The sequence below is a fragment of the Numenius arquata genome, chromosome 8 (genome assembly GCF_964106895.1).
Source record: "Numenius arquata chromosome 8, bNumArq3.hap1.1, whole genome shotgun sequence".
In the NCBI taxonomy this organism is placed as follows: domain Eukaryota; kingdom Metazoa; phylum Chordata; class Aves; order Charadriiformes; family Scolopacidae; genus Numenius; species Numenius arquata.
In genome coordinates, this window is record NC_133583.1 from 1,927,198 (window position 1) to 1,946,539 (window position 19,342).

Here is a 19,342-nt window from a genome sequence, read left to right on the forward strand (position 1 = left end):
AGCATCGATATATTAAGTAGATGTATATATATATATTTTTCCCCCCCTCGGTCTTTTGCCTTTCAAACCCCACACTGTATCAATACAAGGAACCTGACCGGCTCCACCACAGAGAGAACGTGGCAAGAACCATAACAGCAGAGCGAGATTTCTGCTTACAGTTTAATTGATATGTGATTAGAATTTCCTTGGGAGTACAAAGCAACCTTTGATACAGCTGAAAAATAATACATCGCTCCCCAGTACTGCCAAGAACTTGAATCACATGTCTTCAGAAACTTGGTCAAGAGCCTGCCTGCTTCCCATTATAAAAGAAAACTCCAAAAATTTTCATATATTACAGAATTTTCTTTTCTGATTCTTTAAGGATTAGAATTTCCTCTGATAAAAAGAGAATGTGCAGTGAGTTTCTCACAATTTCAGGGAATTATTCTCTTGCTATTCACAGCTTGTGACGCTTGGGTGCTACAAAACCAAAAGTAAAATTCTACCTGATGAGCTAAGATATAAATGTTGTGTCCCACGTTCCTTGGAGATGCTGCAACATCTTCCCCATTCTCTCCATCCTCAAATTCTACTTCTCCCTGCAGATAAGCCTTCTTTATCACTTCCACCTAGAAAGAGAGACACAGGCTGAGGGCTGAAGGCCAGTACACACTCGACACTCTTGCAGAGGCGAGAGGGAGCTGAGCACGTACATTCAAGAGAAGGTCAATGGGCTCCTCCGCACCCAAGATAAAGCAGGAGACCTGAGCTCAGGCCCACTCATTGACACAAGAAACTGAACTTCACGTTCCCCTCTAGGTAATATATTGTGGGCCACCCTCATCATGTTCTGACAGCTGGTCCCCACCATAGCTACGTGCACCGAGACAAGCCGACGGTGCTTCAGCTGTACTTTGAATTCTCTTGTTTGTGTTTTCATCAGTTAATACATTAACCAGCCCAGTCTACTGAACAGCTCTTAGGTGACCAGAAATTGTTGTTTCTCTCTGTCTCTTGTGCAAATAACTTCTACACATGGATTCAGGAGACGATGGCTGCCTGGGAGCTAGGTAGACCTGTGGATATTGCACTCATTCAACCAGACCCTTGAAAGGTCTTCCAGTTGAGAGCGATCCATGCGCAGAGCTCTTAGACACGGCCACCCCAGTCTCACCAGTGCTGCTGTATCTGGCTTGAAGGAGTTTCGGGTTGATGCGGGGACTCACCAGCTCTTTGGGCCTCATGTTGTAGAGGATCCTCTCCGCGTTCTCACTGTCGTGCCTGCTCTCCATGATTGCCAAGAGCAGTTTGGAAGCGTTGTTCTGAAGGGGGGACAGAACACCACTCATCACTGCCAGGAGCCAAAAAACAAGGGTACCCAGCTTGAGCTTGAGCTGTCCCTGCTGCCCAGAAGGGCTTGAGATACCTCGATTCTGCAAATACAAGACATGGGCAAGGCAGAGCCTCCCAGTCCCAGCAGGACTCCTACAGCCTCACCACCCCAAGCACTCCTTCTGACTATTGAGACATACAACTTAATTATTACCAGTTTATTTCCCAAACCCTTCTTATTTTGGGCCATCAAATTAACCATAGTTAAGTTCAGATTTCTAAAACACTGAGGTTTCAGAACGTTGTGTTATTTTGTTTTGTTTTAAAGATAACTGCAGCATCAGTACAAGCTCTCAACTCCCAAATTCTGTTGATGAAATCAAAGGACAGCCAAGGCTGAAGACAGAGACGTGCTTCACTGCTTTTAACTGAGAATTACTCTGCGACCTGCTCATGCCAAGAAATAGAGGGAGGAAATGGGCAACTACCACAAGGCACCAGACTACTTTAATACGAACAATTAAGATTAAAATCCATCACGACTGACAATAAAAACCAATAAAAGTATTTAATTTTGAAAGTATAATGCTAATAGAGCCTAAAAGCATTTTTTATTTAGAAGAATAAAAAACCCACATTACCCATAATAGTGGTGTGAGTCGGCAACGGAAAACAACTAGACATTGCGCTATAAAACAGGACGGTAAGTCAGAAAGGAAATATTTCCAAAACATATGCTGAAGCAGGAGTGCTCTGTGACGACTATTGCTAGAAGACAACCTGTTAGCCTGTTTTGAAACCAGCACCAGGGCTAATTATTTCAGCACTGAAATTCTTGACAATTAAACATCAACTGATTAAACAAACAGCAAGAAGGTATCAGGAAACTGGACGAAGCACAAGAAATTTTACTTGCATTGTATATGTAAAAGCTCACCAACAGCAGAGAAGTTTTCATTGACTTTAAATTTTTAACAGGAAATTATTTTAGGATTCCTCGGCATATCTTGACTGCCTGCACCCCCCTGCATCTGAAAACTGGTGGCTCCACATTATCATTTAAAAGATGAAATACCTGTGAGAAACACTCCTTGGGCACTGCCTCCAGCTTGCTGATGCAGACAATTTTTTGGCGCTACTGGATATTGGGATATAATAAACACCCACATAATTCCAACAATAAAATGATGTTTCATCTTACTGTTAGCATGGAACACAGAAAATAGTCACTTGCCTTCAGTTCCAACACAAGGTCCATCCTCTTCTTCCCCAAAGGGTTGATGTCATTGAGAATTAATGCTGTGATGATGTCAATGCCGTTGGACTCGTGAGTGGCAATGCAGTTCTGTCCAAAGAAAATTCATCAAACTTCACTAATTGTCTACACTAAAACTGCAGCCTGGGCTGGTGACCCAGCCAGAGGAGTCACCTCTTTCATCACCCCATAAGCCATGGGAGATGGATAACTGAACAGAGAGCTCCAGTCAGTGGAATAACAAGAGATTAAGACGTTCTGTTTCAAGCTTTTCCTATCATCAGCGTGTCCGACTGAAACCACCCAGCCTCAGGAAGCAGAAAGCAACACAGTTGATAAACGAAGCATTTGCATGCCAAAGCGTCCAGACTGAACACACAGCTAAGGAAGAACTCTGTTTTACTAAGATTAGGGGAGAGTTTTCTTTGTTTTACATGTGCCAACCAACACCTACTTCAGTCCTCTCTAACCAAAGAATGTGAATTTCCATAACCTCGCTTACCCTTTAACCCTGCTCCTGCAACGAGTAATAACTAAAACATACAAGGTGACAGTAGCTTGCTGGCTTCAAAATCCAGATCCCTGGAGTTGTTAAGTACCACTGCAAAGATGTGTACCCGTATCTATAGGTTGTTATTCCACCCAGTCCGTATTACGGAGAGAAACTTTTCATTACGGACTGATTTACTAGATGATCTGAAAGGTCCCTTCCAACCTAGACAATTCTGTGATTCTACGATACGCACAGCTCTCTCTTCAGTGTGGTTTATTCTAGACTTCAGACTTCTTTGGCCTCATGGAAACAGTTATAGCAAGAGTCACGTTGAGACCAAAGGCAGAAGCAGCAGAAGCCCGACTAATTGGTGGTGCTGTTCTAAGACACAACTGTACCATCTGTGGGAAGGTGGTTCAGTGAAGTGCACAAGCACAGCCACACAGTACAGCTGCGCTCACAGAATCCCAGGATGATACGGGGTTGGAAGGGACCTCTGGAAATCATCTCCTCCAAACCCCTGCCAGAGCAGTTCCACAGGAACGTGTCCAGGCGGGTTTGGAATATCTCCAGAAACGGAGACTCCACCACCTCTCTGGGCAGCCTCTTCCAGAGCTCTGCCACCCCCAAAGGAAGGAAGTTCCTCCTTATGTTTAGATGGAGCTTCCTATGTTCAAGTTTGTGCCCGTTTCCTCTTGTCCTGTCACTGGGCACCACTGAAAAAAGACTGGCCCCATCCTCCTGACACCCACCCTTTAAGTATTTATAGGTGTTGATCAGATCCCCCCTCAGCCTTCTCTGGACTAAAAAGACCCAAGTCCCTCAGCCTTTCCTCATCAGAGAGATGCTCCAGGCCGCTCATCATCACCCTCTGATCCTTCCCACTGGAGCAAATCCTAATTCCTGAGCACCTAAAAACTCCTGCTTATGCCAACGAAGTCTATTCCCATAGTCAACCTTGGAGGCACAGAGCGGACTGAGTCCAGCTGTGGGTCAGTAACTGCTTTATCCGATAGGACCCTTGTCATTATTCAGTTATGCCTTCCCAGTAACAGGGTTACTTAAACCACCATGCTTGATTTCAACCAGTTATTCCTGCTTGGGAGCAGAACGTATCCCTGACAGCGAGCATGGTCTTGGGGGAGCTGGACAGAGGCTGCCTCACCCTCCAGCAGACAACTTGATGGTCCTCACCAACACGTAACCCTCATTGGGAACCACTGCCACGTCCCTGCGCAAGCACACGGACAGTCTACACACAGTAGACTGTCGTAGGCAACAGGCAGACAACGCAGTCTATGCTGCTACACACAAGACTATGTCTGAAAACAACCTCAACCCCCTGGTTATCACCTTCATTAAAGAAGCCGCAGAGCTCAACCTCCTCCTGCCAGGCTGGGGAGCCACATCCCCGGCTTCGTTTGCAACAGGCCACAGAGCTTGGGTTTAGCAACGCTTCCACTATGAAGTATTTCAAGTACAAAAATTCCCCACTCTCCCTGGCTGTCAAGTCTAATAAAACAACTTAAATCCTAGGAAAGCAGAAAAATCTCTACTGCTTTGAGTGGTTCAACTCCTCCGAGGGGGCCTCGAGAAAGAGAAGTTGATTATTATGAGTTTATAAGGAAAAAGAAAAGTAAAGTGAGCAGCGTTTGTAAGACAACACAAGTCCATAAGACTGAGATCCAAAGCCCAGCAGAGCACACACGTGTGGGTGTAGGGAGAAAGGGCGATGTTTTCCACAGCTCTGGGTGCGTTACCTGGTTCTCGTGGCAAGGCCCCTGACAGTACTCGGTCAAACTTTCCAGCGTCTGGTTGATCAGCGCTACGTTCTTCTCGTTTATGTACAGACCGAGAAGCCCGAGTCCACCAGTCGTGCTCCCGCAGATACAGTCCAGAAACTGCAGCGTCTCACACACCAAGTTGTAGTTTGTCTTGTTGTTCTGGCAGCGAAGGAAATTCTGCAGGGAGAGTAGGAAAAAATAAAAAATACAAACTGTTGGGATCATAATATTTTATTAAGTTCATCAACCTGCAACTGTGCTGCATGGTATATTGCTCTAATTCCACTGGGTTTGGACAAGCAATTTAAGCCTCTTTCAGGGCTTTCTTGCAATGCACTGCCCTCCTGACCAGCTTGTTGGCTTCCAGTTTTATAGAAGACAAGCAGCAATAACCAAAGTGCATCCATTAGAGCACTGAAACCCAACACAGAACAGGACCTTCACAGAAAGCTCTCCTGAGCCTGGAGGCTCTCCATCCAGCCTTCCTGCTACATCTCACTGCCAACCACCACCCAAGGCTCTCTCTTCCCAAGACCTTCCTCCAAGAGAGGAGCAGCAATTCCCTGGCTCTGGCTTCACACCAGCTCAAGGAGGCACCTGACTCCATGCCTGGAAGGAAGGCGGCTCGAAATGTAATTCTCTCAATGGTATTTCTTCCCACATAATTATTGTAATCCCTGCTTGAAGCTGCTGATTAGCAGCAGCTCCTCTAATGAAACGCCAGATTTATCAGCATGGATTAGTCAGGTTTCCTCTCTCCTGTATTCCAAATGGGAAAAAAAACCAAACCCAACCAAAACAAAGAAGGACAATTAATGAAAACCAATTTCCCGGTGACTCAGATGCTGTGTGTCAGTGTGTTCCCAGTGGCGCGCTGTAAAAACGGACAGCCACTACCCACTCTCTTTTCCTCCAAGTTTCAGCAGGAGAACTCCCATCTAGCTTAATTCTAGCAGGTTACAAAACACTGCACTTGAAAGGTGAAAAAAACCACCTCAGATGAACAAGATGCACGGGACAAGGGAATCAGCAAGGTCTTTTCTGCCATAGCCTGCAGAGGAGCCCCCTTAACTAATTGCCTCTGGTGCCTGCGTCAGACTAATAAGTCTTTTAAGGCAAACAGACTGAGAAATTGCCAGATTCAATTGAAGCCTAAGCTAAAAAAGGAAAATGCTGTCTATGAATGCAGACTAAAGGTGACAGTGATTCAGCACATTTCAGCTGATTGCTCATCTAGTATCCTGACTTTTGATTAACTTCTCAGAATGTAGAAAGGTTGATGCTACAGAAATCGGAGCTCGTCCCTTCCCTTCTGGAAAAAAGGCAGAAATAATGGGTAATACTGAAAGTGATGAAACAAAATGCTCCCTGGCTGTGGTACGCCATTTATTCTGATTATAGCCAGGTTTATACCAGCCTTAGCTTCTTGATCCAAAGTCAATAAACACAAAGGAATGAGGAAGAATGAGGCACAGGAGGCAGAAGGACAATGTCAGACGGCTTAACATGGGGAAGGAAAGAAATTGTAGAAAGCAAGACCCCGCTGCACTGTGAGAAACCGCCCCAGGGAACGTCTGTTGCCGTCTCGGCCAGTACAGATCGAGCTCTTCGGTTGTCACCCAGAGCATCTCACAGGCTCCAGTGTGGGAACACAACTCTTCGATACTGAACACGCCATCCGATTGCTTTCAGTGGGAACGAACCCGATCCAGGAGACCCTGCGTTCTGAATAAGGAGTGACAGAGTTGCAGATTCAGCCAGAACATATGAAAAATAAGCAGCTTGTGGGATCTTGAGGAGAAAAGCCTAAGTTCCAGCATACAGTAAACTGAGAGAAATATTTTCTGATGGGATGAAGCGTACTCCACATCAGGCAGTTTTTAAAACCCTACCTTTATGAATAACTTTCTGGAGACCCTTTGCCGGCTGACTGCATGCTGCTGCTCATTTTTAGGGAGATTTTTAGGGATCATGGATCCTCCCCATTTCTGGGATCCATGACCAGGCAGGGCTACACGTGCAGATGCACCACCTGCAGCCAGCTCTGAAAGCCTCTGCAGCATGTCGGGGTGTCGGAGACTTTGCTTCCCTAAAGCCGAGTGCCTTTTAGAGAAAACACGATGACTAAAAATAAAATTGGCTACTTTCAGAATACCAGCTTGGTTTGTTCAAGCAAGGATGAACACAGAAGCCTTGGAAGGAACAGTTTTACCATTTAAGTGGGTAATTCCCCCCAAAGGCTAAATGTTTTCTTTGGAGAGTCTTTGTTTTAGCAGAAATCTGATCCTTAATTGGAAAAACTTTGCAAAGAAAGAACGTAAATAAGAAAGTCTTAGTAAGGAGATATTTTTAAATGATCAGATTTTTCTTTACAAGCACTCAGGTAAGGCCAGGCGTTTTTTTCACTGAATACAGGCCTGCTCTTTGGTCTTACGAGGTTAATTTTCACACACACTTCTTGCCTAAAACATGGCGAGGCTCCTTCTCTGCCTGCAGCAGCACTGCCCCACTGCCCAAATGATGGAATCCCTCTCCTGCAGCGTGCAGAGCTCCTCCAGCCAGCGCTGCTCCTGCTCACAGAATCACATGGGGTTGGAAGGGACCTCTGGAGATCATTTCCTCCAACCCCCTGCCAGAGCAGGTCCACCCAGAGCAGGTTGCACAGGAACGTGTCCAGGTGGGGTTTGGAACATCTCCAGAGAAGGAGACTCCACCACCTCTCTGGGCAGCCTCTTCCAGGGCTCTGCCACCCTCACAGGAAAGAAGTTCCTCCTCATGTTTAGATGGAACTTCCCATGTTCAAGTTTGTGCCCATTTCCTCTTGTCCTGTCACTGGGCACCACTGAAAAAAGACTGGCCCCATCCTCCTGACACCCTCCCTTTAAGTATTTATAGGCATTGATCAGATCCCCCCTCAGTCTTCTCCAGACTAAAAAGACCCAAGTCCATCAGCCTTTCCTCATCAGAGAGATGCTCCAGGCCCCTCATCATCTTCTTAGCCCTTTGCTGTACCCTCTCCAGCAGTTCCCTGTCCTTCTGGAACTGGGGAGCCCAGAACTGGGCACAGTGCTCCTGATGGGGCCTTCCCAGGGCAGAGCAGAGGGGGAGGATGACCTCTCTTGACCTGCTGGTCTCACTCTTCCTGATGCACCCCAGGAGACCATTTGCCTTCTTGGCCACAAGGACACATTGCTGGCTCATGGTCATCCTGTTGTCCACCAGGACTTGCAGGTCTTTCTCCTCAGAGCTGCTCTCCAGCAGGCCAGCCCCAACCTCTCCTGGTGCATGGGGTTATTTCTCACAGCAAACCTTCCCCAGATGCTCGACTCAGCTCGTCACCAGCTTCAGTCCTCATGACTGATGCTGTAGGACACGGGGACATCTTCATTCAGAAAGAGATAGGACAGAAAAGACCTCCTCGGGAAACTGGTGGGGCTGTAAGCCTGGCCAAAGCAGGACAGAGGACAGGCTGGCTACAGCAACTCAGAGCTGTGACAGCTTTGCTGTCAAGGCTGAGCTCTCATGCACAATCAAGCACCAGACCTAGTGCAAATTTAATAAGAGCCCCCAAGTGTCTGTGTGTTGGGAGAGAAACACAGACGTCAGGAGAACTTCCACAGCAAATTCTGATGCGTTCAGCCTGAAGCAGGAAACAAAACATACTCAGGCGTCCACCCGTTCGTCCCAGTCCTTGCACTGATTTGAAGAAGATACAGCAGCTCCTTCTCCAGACCCACGGAGCAAACTCAGGGGGGGCAGCACCCCAACTATGTGCAACGGGGAACAAACCGCAGGTTTATCTGCGCAGCAGGGAACGACCGAGCGATGGAAAAGGGACTGGTACTGCAGCTCCCTGGGCCATTTCACACAGACTCCCTCCTCATCTCCAACACGTATCGACTCTTACAGCCGGGACTTGCATTTTCCTGTGTTTTTTTTCCACAACATCAGGCTACTCACAATCGCTAACGGCTTGTAAAACACTTGGTCTGACGAACCTACAGCTGCACTGGGCCGGTGATCCCTACCCACTTCTCATTCAAATCTAACTTACGCAATTTTGGAAGACACACAGCTTCCAGGACAGGTCTGTCATGCCTTTAAAGCAGTGACAGCATTGATAAGGAGTTCAGTGACAACGTACCAGCTGCAGACACCAATATTTTGAAGCTTCAGACACTCCTGCCTCCCCTTCAGGGCTGAAGGAGAAAGGCCAGCGTCAAGGCAGGAAAGCAGAAAAAGGATTAGGTGTGAAAAATAGTTCCTCCCAGCTTTATTTTTTTTTTAAAAAAAAAAAAAAAAAAAAAAAAAAAGACACACAAAAAACCGCCCACCTTTTTCTCCCAGAGCTGAACGCAACTACCTGCTGTTTGGGAAATCTAATTGTTCAGGATGGTGAACAGCTCAGGCCAAGTTTCTGCGTTGGCGCGAGTTCAGTTTTTTCTCCTATAGCTGTGGGTGCCCAGCCAGAGACAGCAGCAGCCGCCCAGCATCACGTGCATGCGGTTTGGACCGCTGCCACCTCGAACTGCCGTCCTACTTGTCTCCGACACCATAACGACATGAAAATTGTTTGACAAAACAAAGATCAAATAGGGTTTTTTTTGGGGGGGGGAAAAAAAAAATAAATAAAAATAAAAAAAATTAGGAGCAAGTCTGATGTATGTAACCTCGGCGCACATAAAACGCTGAAGGAATTACATGTTCGCGGCGCAGGAGCATTACCATACAGATTTGATTTCACAGGCTGCCAGCAGCAGGGCATTCGAGTTCAGCGGAAGCGATCTGGCAGGGCTGAACGGCTCTCACGCAGGGTCCTCCGCTGCTGGCACGCCGTACGACAATGCGCAATCACCGCAATTACTCCTCCTTTCTGAGGGCATTTAGTGCATTGTGCTGCCTCTCACCAGCTCCTCGCCTGCTTTCAGTTCCAACCCGGCAGCAGCGGTTGCACTGAACAAAAATCATGGTAATTGCAGTCCATTTGTAAGCAAAGAAAAAAAAAAATAAAAATCTTATCTCCTGTGGAGGCACGCGCTAGATAAGATTACTAACATACAGGTTCTGGGCTTGCTATTTAAAATTATACAAACACGTCACAGCATCACAGGACAGCTGAGGTCAGCAGGGACCTTTGGAGACTGAGGGTTCCAACCCCCTTTGCCCTGTCATGGGGCACCACCGAGCAGAGCCTGGCTCCATCCTCTTCACATCCCCCCCATCGGGTATTTCTGATGAGAATTATAGAATCCTGAGCCTGCTCCTCTTCAGGCTGACCTCTCCCAGCTCCCTCTGCCACTCCTTGCCCACCAGATGCTCCAGTCCCTTAATCATCTTTGAGACTCCCTGCCAGACTCAGGAGCCCAGGACTGGACCCAGCACTCCGTGGGGGCTGGGTCATCCCACCAGGCACCGTGGACTTGTGCACATCCAGCTTGTTTGAACGTTTCCTAACCCAATTCTTCTCCACCAAGGGGACGTCCTCCTTGCTCCAGACCTCCCCTCTGGTCTCAGGGTCCTAGGGTTTGCGAAGGCTGGTCTTACCAGTAAAAAGACCAAGGGGAAGGTGGCATTAAGCACCATGGCCTTCATGTCCTTGACCGCCCAGTAAAGACCCATGCTCTCCCTGGTGTCCTTCTGCTGCGGATACAACTTCGAAACCCTTCTTGTTGCCCTTCATGTCCCTCACCAGATTCAACTCCAGCTGAGGCTTTCCCGATACCATCCCCGTGTGTTCAAGTCTATGCACATGAACAGATCCATGAAAACCCATGAGAATCTGTTCACTGGAAACTAAGCATATGCTGCTGGAACCAAAGTCCCAATGCTCTATTTTCCTACATTACTTTTTTTTTTTCCTTTCCTTCCTCTCTCAAAAGTAGATCAGTAACTTCACAGCAGAACGTTTGCTTTAGTATATACTTCTAAAAAGCCACATCAAGTGTTGATCCCACCACCTTTTATATACATTGAAAAGACCACTGAATACTGGACTTCCCTGTACTTGCCCAGCAAGGTCTAAATACCTTTTTTGGATTATGTTCAAGGCCAAAGAAAACAGTTGGCCACCTATCAATTTAAAAAGGCATGGGATTAGTGAGACCGATGCGACAGCGGTGGCTGCGCGAGGTGACATGAGCCCCCGTGCCCAGGAACCAGGCGGTACCTGCAAATCCCGGTTGTGGTTTTCGCAGAGCAGCTGAAGGAACCGGAGGATGGGTTGCATTATTGAGATCACGGCGCTCATCTCCAGCTCATCTTTGCTCTTGTCTGCCGCAGACTGGGCTCCTTCTCCTGCCGAGTAATGGTCATCAGGATCAGCTTCCCTCCGGTAAGTGTTGTAAGCCTTTCTTGTAGCTGCAGAGGCCTCCAGTAACTGATCCCGGACCTCCTCGGTAATTTGGCTCATGGGCTCCCTCACTAAAACACACAAGAACAGCTCTTCCTTAGGCAAACTGAATAAAAGGGAGCAGAAAATCTATTCACCCATTTCCCAATTTCCCATTCCAGTTTCACTCGCAGGCCAGCTACTCATCGTCAGCTCTTTCTGGTAAGTGCGTTTAGTGGGACGTGAGGGTCTCGAGTTTAGAAGGGTCTCATGTCACTCTCTTTGCACCTTTTACACGAATCACATTAAGGTTGTAAATTCTGGTATTAATGGGTTAGGGCACACACATCTAGCACTATCAGGAGTTACGATAAAAGGACCTGCTATAGAAGGAAATTAGGATTTCTCCACTGATTGTTAGAGAAGGCACTGACCACAGCCCAGGGTCGTTACTACGGATCAGATTTGGGCAGCTTGTCACGATGGACAAGGCAGCAGAGTCTCATCTCAGAAACACTTTTCATCATTTCAATAGCACAACCTCACAAATGGATGAAGAGGGGATGAAGCTCTTGAAATCCCGAGCCAGGGCACCACTGATCTCTGAACTTTGCTCTGTGGGATCAGAGATCAGAGCATTATTGCATCAACCGAAACGAGTCCGAAACACAGCATTTTACTCCCTTGTCACTTCAGACACAGAACCACCAGGGATTACCTCTTTTCCTGTTCGGTACATCTCTCTCTGAGTCTTCATCTTTCTTTTTATTTCCTAAGTCACTCGTGTTGACTGTGACAGTCGCCTTGATTTCTTGCTGTGCCACTTTCATGCGATCATAAAAAACCTTAAAGAACTTCTCAGATTTCTTATCTTCCGTCAGTCGGCAGAAGAACGAATGCTACGAGAGAAAATGGAACAGGACCTGTATCTTCATGGGCAGGTTTGAATACAGATTATTTCACCTTTCTGCACCGTATGATATCCTGAAGGACTGGGAGGTTAATTAGTTTTCAGTAAATCGAAACCTAGAGCAATGGAGACTCGTACTTTATTGTTAAGGAAGCCCAAGTGTCTCAGCTGCGTAAGCTCCCTTATTAACAACTTCCAAGCTCCCTTATTAACAACTTCCAAATATATTTTTAAAGAAGCAAGCACAATAAATCACGCTGTCCTTCACACATTTAGGCAGCACACTTCCCTCTGCAACAATGGAATTAAGGTAAGTACAATGAATTAAGGTAAGGATAATGGAATTATCTATAATTTGATTCTCGGTTCAGAAACAAAACAGCACGAGCAGAATACAGAGGAGAAAGAACTGTCCTGCCTCCTGCCCTCGAACCAGAGGGACTGTGACCCATTACACGCAATAGTCAATGTTAATCACGGCCCGAAAATGTACAACCAGGGCAACGTAATGAGGGATATTTCGTGCTAAGTTTCTATTGCCCCGTCTGCAGCAGAGTTCTTCAAACTCCCTTTAATTCCTACTCTAATATATCTTTAAGTGACAGGAAAACTCAAGAGCACTGACTACTTTTAAAAAGTTTTATTAATGTGCTTCTGCCCATATGTGCGCAGAGACAGAAAGTTCCTCCTGAAATTGAGGAGAATACAAATCATGTACAGGTCAAAAAGGAGCCAACACAGTGAGTGATCAGACAATTCTTGATGAAACCAATATGCCGTTACATAAATCAGGACCAGAGCTTAAACACGACTGAAGGATGAACTTGTAAGTGGGTCACCTTATGCAGAGTATTATGAAATTAGTTAGCATTCTGCAGCGGCTCACGATCCAACAGCTTTACATGATGAATAGGAATGAAGCCTGATTTATTGAAAAAACAAATTAAAACGGGAATAGCAATACATCCTGCCCGCTTTCCTGCGAAGCGGAGCACACAAGGCCGTCTCTGGTACGCCTGCCTTTGATCACTCCCGAGCAGCTGCAGTCAGAAGAGCGCTCAATGACTTTGAAACACTAATAAAAGTTGCGTCTTTGATTACAGACGGAGGAGCAGCGCCACTATTTAAAGAAGTTGGTCAATATTCACACGAGATTCCCTCCCACCACTGCAACACCTTCTACTTGCCTTGGGTAAAGGTTTGAAGAGCTCGTTCTTATTTCCAGCGATCAACGTAGAGGAGGCAAAGGAGAAGAACCCAGAGGAGGCAAAGGAGAAGAACGCAGCACGGGCATCGCACATCGGCAAAGCCGGCCATTCAGGATGTCAGGAGAAGCCGTACCTTCTCCTGACATCTCTTCAAACAGTTGAGTAGAACAGATGCCAGAGCACTGCAAGAGATGCCTTCCACCCAAAGGCATTGCAACAGAAACTGTGCTGGGCCCTGGGACACAACACAAGATGATTTGGGTGCCCAATTCGTTTACTAGTATTTGCAGAATTCTCCTCCACTCCAATACTTTGAATCAAGAATTTTAGCTTTCTATCATACACCCAAATAAGAACATCATTTGTCTGAATGGCAGTTTACTTATCAAGGTTGTTTTTTCACTCTAAAACGGTCCTTTGGCCAGACTTAGTGGACAGAACACAGAAAAATTACAATCATAATGAAGAGAGGTGTTAATGTGGTTTCCCTGAGCTGCTGACCAGGAACCAAACCCAGCCAACCCTTTGAAGAGCGGTCTCTTACTCGGTGGCTACAAGAACGGAGAGAGGAAGAGTCTGCATCTAAGCTGCATCTTGAACATTTTACTCTACCAGCATTACACAACGAGGACACCAATAATAACAACAGACCAGCATAAACCAGCAGTTCTAAAAAGGGTAGTAGTTTTCTAAAAAACACCACGATTTGCTCGTCAGGCAAGTGATGGTTGTCACCTGCCTGCACGTCTCAAGAGCCTGAACAGGAGGAGTTTCCCTGCAATGAAGGAACAGCTTTTTTTTTTAAATGAACCACACCGAAGAAATACCTTGTACGCAAGTAATTGTTACTTGCTGACAGGCCTTATTTTTTGTTGTCTTCTCAAAGCTTCTTAACTGACTTTCCACTGCACTTCAGAGAAAAAAAAACCCCAATGAAACGAACATTTCCAGTAAAGCTTTTCTTGTGCATGCTGTGCACGCGCTCAATGGCTGTCACAAAATGATTGTTTCAGTTTAGGTCAGGATGCCTAACACCTTCATACGCATGAATCAACCACATGCCAGCTATCAAAGATACGGTATTTTAAGAGGTGTGATCTCGCAAGTTGTGTTTAAGCAGGTAATTGGTGGTGATAATTATGACAGAAATCCTAAAATTTGTTTACAGGTTGGAAGGGACCTCAAGGATCACCTGGTCCAACCTTTCTCAGCCAAAGCACGGTCTAGACAAGATGGCCCAGCGCCTCATCTAGATGACTCTTGAAAGTGTCCACCCACCACTTCCCTAGGGAGATTATTCCAATGGTTGACTGTTCTCATTCTGAAAAGTTTTCCTCTTGTGTCCTGTCAGAATCTCCCCTGGAGTAACTTGTAGCCATTACTCCTTGTCTTTTCCATGGGACTCCTCGTAAAAAGAGAGTCTCCATCTTCTTCCTAGCCACCCTTTAAATACTGGAACATGGTGACAGAGTCTCCCCCAAGGTCTCTCCTTCTTTTCTCAAGGCTGAACAAAACCAGTTCCCTCAGCCTCTCCTCAAATGGCAGGCTTCCTGGTCCTTTCATCATCTTGGTGACCCTTCTCTGGACCTCTCCAGCCTGACCACATCAGCTTCGTATATTAGGGACCAAAATCGAACACGGTATTCCAAGTGTGGCCTGACCAGTGCTGCCTAGACTGGGACAATGACTTATCTCTGCCGGTGATGCCCTTGTTGATGCAACCCAGCATCCCGTTGGCCTGCTTTGCCACAGCAGCACACTGTGCTCAAAGCAAAAATCTGGGAAAAGAATCTCACTCTTCAACATGAGAATGGAGTGGACGTTTTAGACTACTGTATGCCAGAGTCCTGCTCTCCCCACGCCCGGGCAGAGAAGCCCAGGTTGGCTTCTTGTCTCCCAGCCAGGCCCTGCCAACTTAGTCACCACCAGGCTGGGGCTTGTGATCTCCTAGAACCTACAGTAGGGCAGGGAACCTTGACCTGTAACACACCAGTATGTGGACTGTATCTGGCTATCCCAGTATGAGGTACTGGAGGAAAAGCTACTTGAAAGGCAAATGAAAGTACGAGCTTCATCTCGTACCCGAGACGCTGGCAGTGGACCAGTTGCCTGCTCATACAGAGTCCTAAAATAATCCACTATGAAACTGTATTTTATTTCAACTGTGTTTTGTTAACGACTGTTAAAGAGTTGTTGCCATTAAACGAGAGACATCCCATGACACGCAGAAGATCATGAGGTTTGCTTTATGAAAGCCGGATTCAGCAAAGAGCTCTACAAGCACACGCACCTCAGTGAAACGCAATACATCTCCCGAGCACTGCAACCGGCCGATTAAATAACGCAAGACTTCTCTCTGATGTGAAAATATCAGAGATAATGTGATCACAATCAATTACACAGCCACAGAACGAAGGAAACTCAAAAACATCTGCACGTGCTAGAAGCTTGTGCGGGTCATGACAGCTGTGCTCATCACGTGCAAGGACATCATGCAAAGAGCTCTCCATCATTTTAAAAGACAGAGCAACCACCACCTACACGAACTCATTCAAGACAATCTTGGAGCAATGAAAAGAGCTTTGTTAAGAAACACAAGGGGAAAAATCTTCTTGCGTAAAGGTTTGCAAGTTCAAAGTCTTGCAAGTGACTGGAGAAGAAGTTATTTTTGTGGTGCACCGTTTCCAGGCAGGTACGAAGCACCAGGCAGGCAGCAGCACGTCGCTTCTTCTACAGGTGTATGATAGATCAAGCATTACCATGAGCCTGTATCTGTTTCAAAGGGATGGAAGGAGAAGAACCCAGCAGAGGTACTGCACATTTGCAAAGCCAGCCACACCAACGACTCCTCCTGACATCCAGAGGGGTCTTATTAGAATACCACAACATAAAACAACTAATAGCACCAGGTACCAGGAAACCTGTGCGACAACTTCTTCCTTCTCCTCTCTATCACCCAACTCTGCTCCTAAAGAAATCCAACCAGAAACCTCATGCACAGCAGAACATCCCTCTTCCAGCTTTGCCCTCCAGTATTCCACCCCTGAGCCAAAGGAGGACGGTAAGTAAATACCAACACCAACCATCTACAACGCTATTTCCCTGATCCACGCAAAACACGTTGCAGAAGAAAAACTGCAAACCAAGTGACTGACTCCACCAGAAAATAAATTAAAGACCAATTTTAAACTGCAGTGCGTTGATGAGCTACAGCCCGGCACACCTCTGAGCTCCATCAGCTCATTAACTGGGCCCAAAGTCGTGTTTAAGTAATGCATCTTTTCGAGGAAAGAATCCTAGCTTTCCGTAGGCAGTGTTGGAGATGACGAACTACATCTGTCCATGTTCTGTTCCAGTGGTTAATAACTGTTAGAAACGTGTGATTAAGCTCCTTTTTTATGTCACACTAACTTCCAGTCACTGATTTTTACTTTTCTTTTTTTTTAATTTATGTCTCTGCCATGGTTGTCTCAGGAACTTGGTACTCTCTCCCCTTCAAATTATTTACATACACTATTAAATGTTTACCTACCTTTTTTGCTAAACTGAAAATACTATTTTTGCTTGTTGGCATTTTACTCAGATTTAATATCACTTTCTGTGGTGGTTATTTTTTTGGCACGTTCTTAAATATTGCAGATCATTAACAATCTGGAATGTAGAATCACATTTAAAAAAAATAAAAAGCCAGCAAAGAACGGGGACGTTTCCTAGCATTACCACTTCACCTCTTCTCCCTCCCTACCTTGCCTTCCAAGATCTTTGACACAGAATAGATGCCATTTCCAGCAAGGAGTGGAAGAGCAGCTCAGCAAGCTGCCTGGCAGTTTGGGGCAGTGGGATTAGGAAGGCAGGAAAACCCCACGGCATGGACAAATGCTCCTTAACGTGTCTCACGTACCAGGAAATTGGTAGCAAACTGGTTTTTTTAACCAGCAGAGCCAACATCTGTCCTTTGGAGAGAAAAGCTGGAAAACACAGCAGCCTGATGCCTTTGTGTAAGGTGTACCGAATACAGACCCAGCTAATTAATCCACTATAAACATAATTAATCCACAAGAAGCTTAATGATGAGTGAGTCTGTGCCCAACGTAGGATTGTTAAATGGAAATAAACATACAAATAAAGAACCAGCTGAAGGCAGCTTATTTCCAGCTCTTGCCTTTGAAAGGCTGATCCGGCTTTGTGCTGTCACCTTTCCTGGGAACACCTTCCCCTGCGCTGCTCCCTGGATCTGCCCCCGGCTCACAGCTGTTTCCCCAGCCAAAGAAAGGAACAACTATTTGATTTTTTTTTTCCATCAAATATCTCGGCTTCCCGCCCCAGAGGCGGTGGTTGTAGGCTGGGCTGGGTGCGCCGTCCGAACCACGGCATTGGGAGAAATAGAACCAAAAACCTGTTAGTGAACATCAGGTTTGAGATGCATCTGCTCGGAGCCGTGCTTCCTCCTGAAAGAAGGGTGGCCTGATTTTAGGGAAGCGTTTGGCTGCAGAAGCCGGCAGAGATGCCAGCATCCTGCGGAGGACAGAGTCTTCTGGGGACCACACCCTCCGTCCTTCCCAAAGCTGTCTCAGCAGACCACAAGCCACTACACCCTGCCAGGCCATCCCAACAGATCCCAGAGAATTCCCCAGGACAACAAACATTGGATCGCCCATAAATCAGAAAGAGCAAAGCCCCAGCAAACACCTCACAAATTAAAGCAAACCGCTGTCATCTCCCCCCCCCCCCCCCCCGCCCTGTTTCTGTAACGCCAGCAAACAGAAAATCCCCCGTGAACTCGGCTCATCAGGGATATTTCAAAGAGGAAAGTCCCTCCAGATACAGGAGAAAGATCAACGATCTGGCTTCAATTCAGGACATTTTATTCCAGCGCTACAGAGGAATTATTACGGGGATCTTAACTCGCTCGGGGTAGCCGGAGAGGCTGCCAGCAGGAACTAATGCAAAACTTCTGTGCTACTTCACGGCTGCGGGAAGAGCTTGCCACCCCCGTACCGTGTCTCATGGCTGGAGCACTTCAGAGCAGCCACTGCTAACACAAGCGCAGAATTCAGCCCTTGACATTCTGCCGACGCACACTGCAAGGGCTTCCCGCTGCAGAAAATTCAAACCTAACCTTGCTTTCTCTCCCCCCTCGTTTATTTATTTCGAATATCGCCGATCCCTCTCTCTTTTTCTTGAAGTCTTTCCTACGTCCTGGCTCGCCGAAGATCCATCACGCTGGGGCGTGAGTGATGGGTATCATTAGTCTTGCATAGCTTAAGGAAATGGCAGCTGAAATATTTCACATATTTCACGCTGAACGTACTTCACAGTTTGAAATAAACCCATAAGGAAAATCTGGCAGAACACCTCAATTGCTTGTTTTGTTTTTTTGGTTGTGTTTTGGTTTTGGTGTTTCTTTTTTTTTTTTTTTTTTGCAAACTGTAAAATAAACTTTGTCCTGGAAGCAGAAGGGGGACTTCCCGGCTTTATTTTCCACAAATAAGACAAACTGTCTCTGCCGCGGACATCCACGTGCCATCCTCCAAAGCTCTGCTCCCAGCTGGAGATTCTGCCCCAGCTGAGGGAGGAGGATTTTGGAGGGGTAGGAGCGTGCACAGACTGACCCACGGAAATGCTCCTCTTTCCCCACCAGCTTTAAATGAAAGCAGGAGCAGAATTAACACCACTCATTTTGGGAAGAGCCCTTATACAAGTTTTCCTACTGCAACACCTAAAATCCTGACGCAATTCAAAGTCATTTCTCAAAGAAGAAAGTAGGAACGAACTTCACGGAGATATGGTGCCCCTCGTGCCCTTCCAGAGCCAGTACAAAACCCCCGGGACAGAGAAGTGACAGGGGATGATCCCCAGAAAGTCAAGGGCCCCCGGGACCACCTCCCCCCCGAGGAGGTCAAGGCCCACCAGAGGAGTGCCAGGTAGAACCGCCGACTGTTGGGTTGGGGGGTCTAAATGCCCCCGCAGACGGAGCAGATGGCTCCCAAAGCGTGGGAGACTCGGGGGGCCCGACCTGCTTTCAGCACGGAGCTTTATTTGAGTTC

General features: G+C 46.7%; 1 protein-coding gene across 2 annotated transcripts in view; it reads right to left on the reverse strand.

Moving 5' to 3' along the window:
- ITPR1 (inositol 1,4,5-trisphosphate receptor type 1) overlaps window positions 1-19,342 on the reverse strand; it is a 169,065-nt gene that overhangs the window by 37,061 nt on the left and 112,662 nt on the right. For both annotated transcript variants that reach the window (XM_074151399.1, XM_074151398.1), the window contains 6 exons: window positions 11,896-12,076; window positions 11,016-11,269; window positions 4,826-5,026; window positions 2,552-2,662; window positions 1,212-1,307; window positions 492-614 (listed from right to left, as the gene is read on the reverse strand). In XM_074151399.1, coding sequence (XP_074007500.1) covers window positions 492-614; window positions 1,212-1,307; window positions 2,552-2,662; window positions 4,826-5,026; window positions 11,016-11,269; window positions 11,896-12,076 — 966 coding nt within the window. The remainder of the gene's footprint in view (window positions 1-491; window positions 615-1,211; window positions 1,308-2,551; window positions 2,663-4,825; window positions 5,027-11,015; window positions 11,270-11,895; window positions 12,077-19,342) is intronic.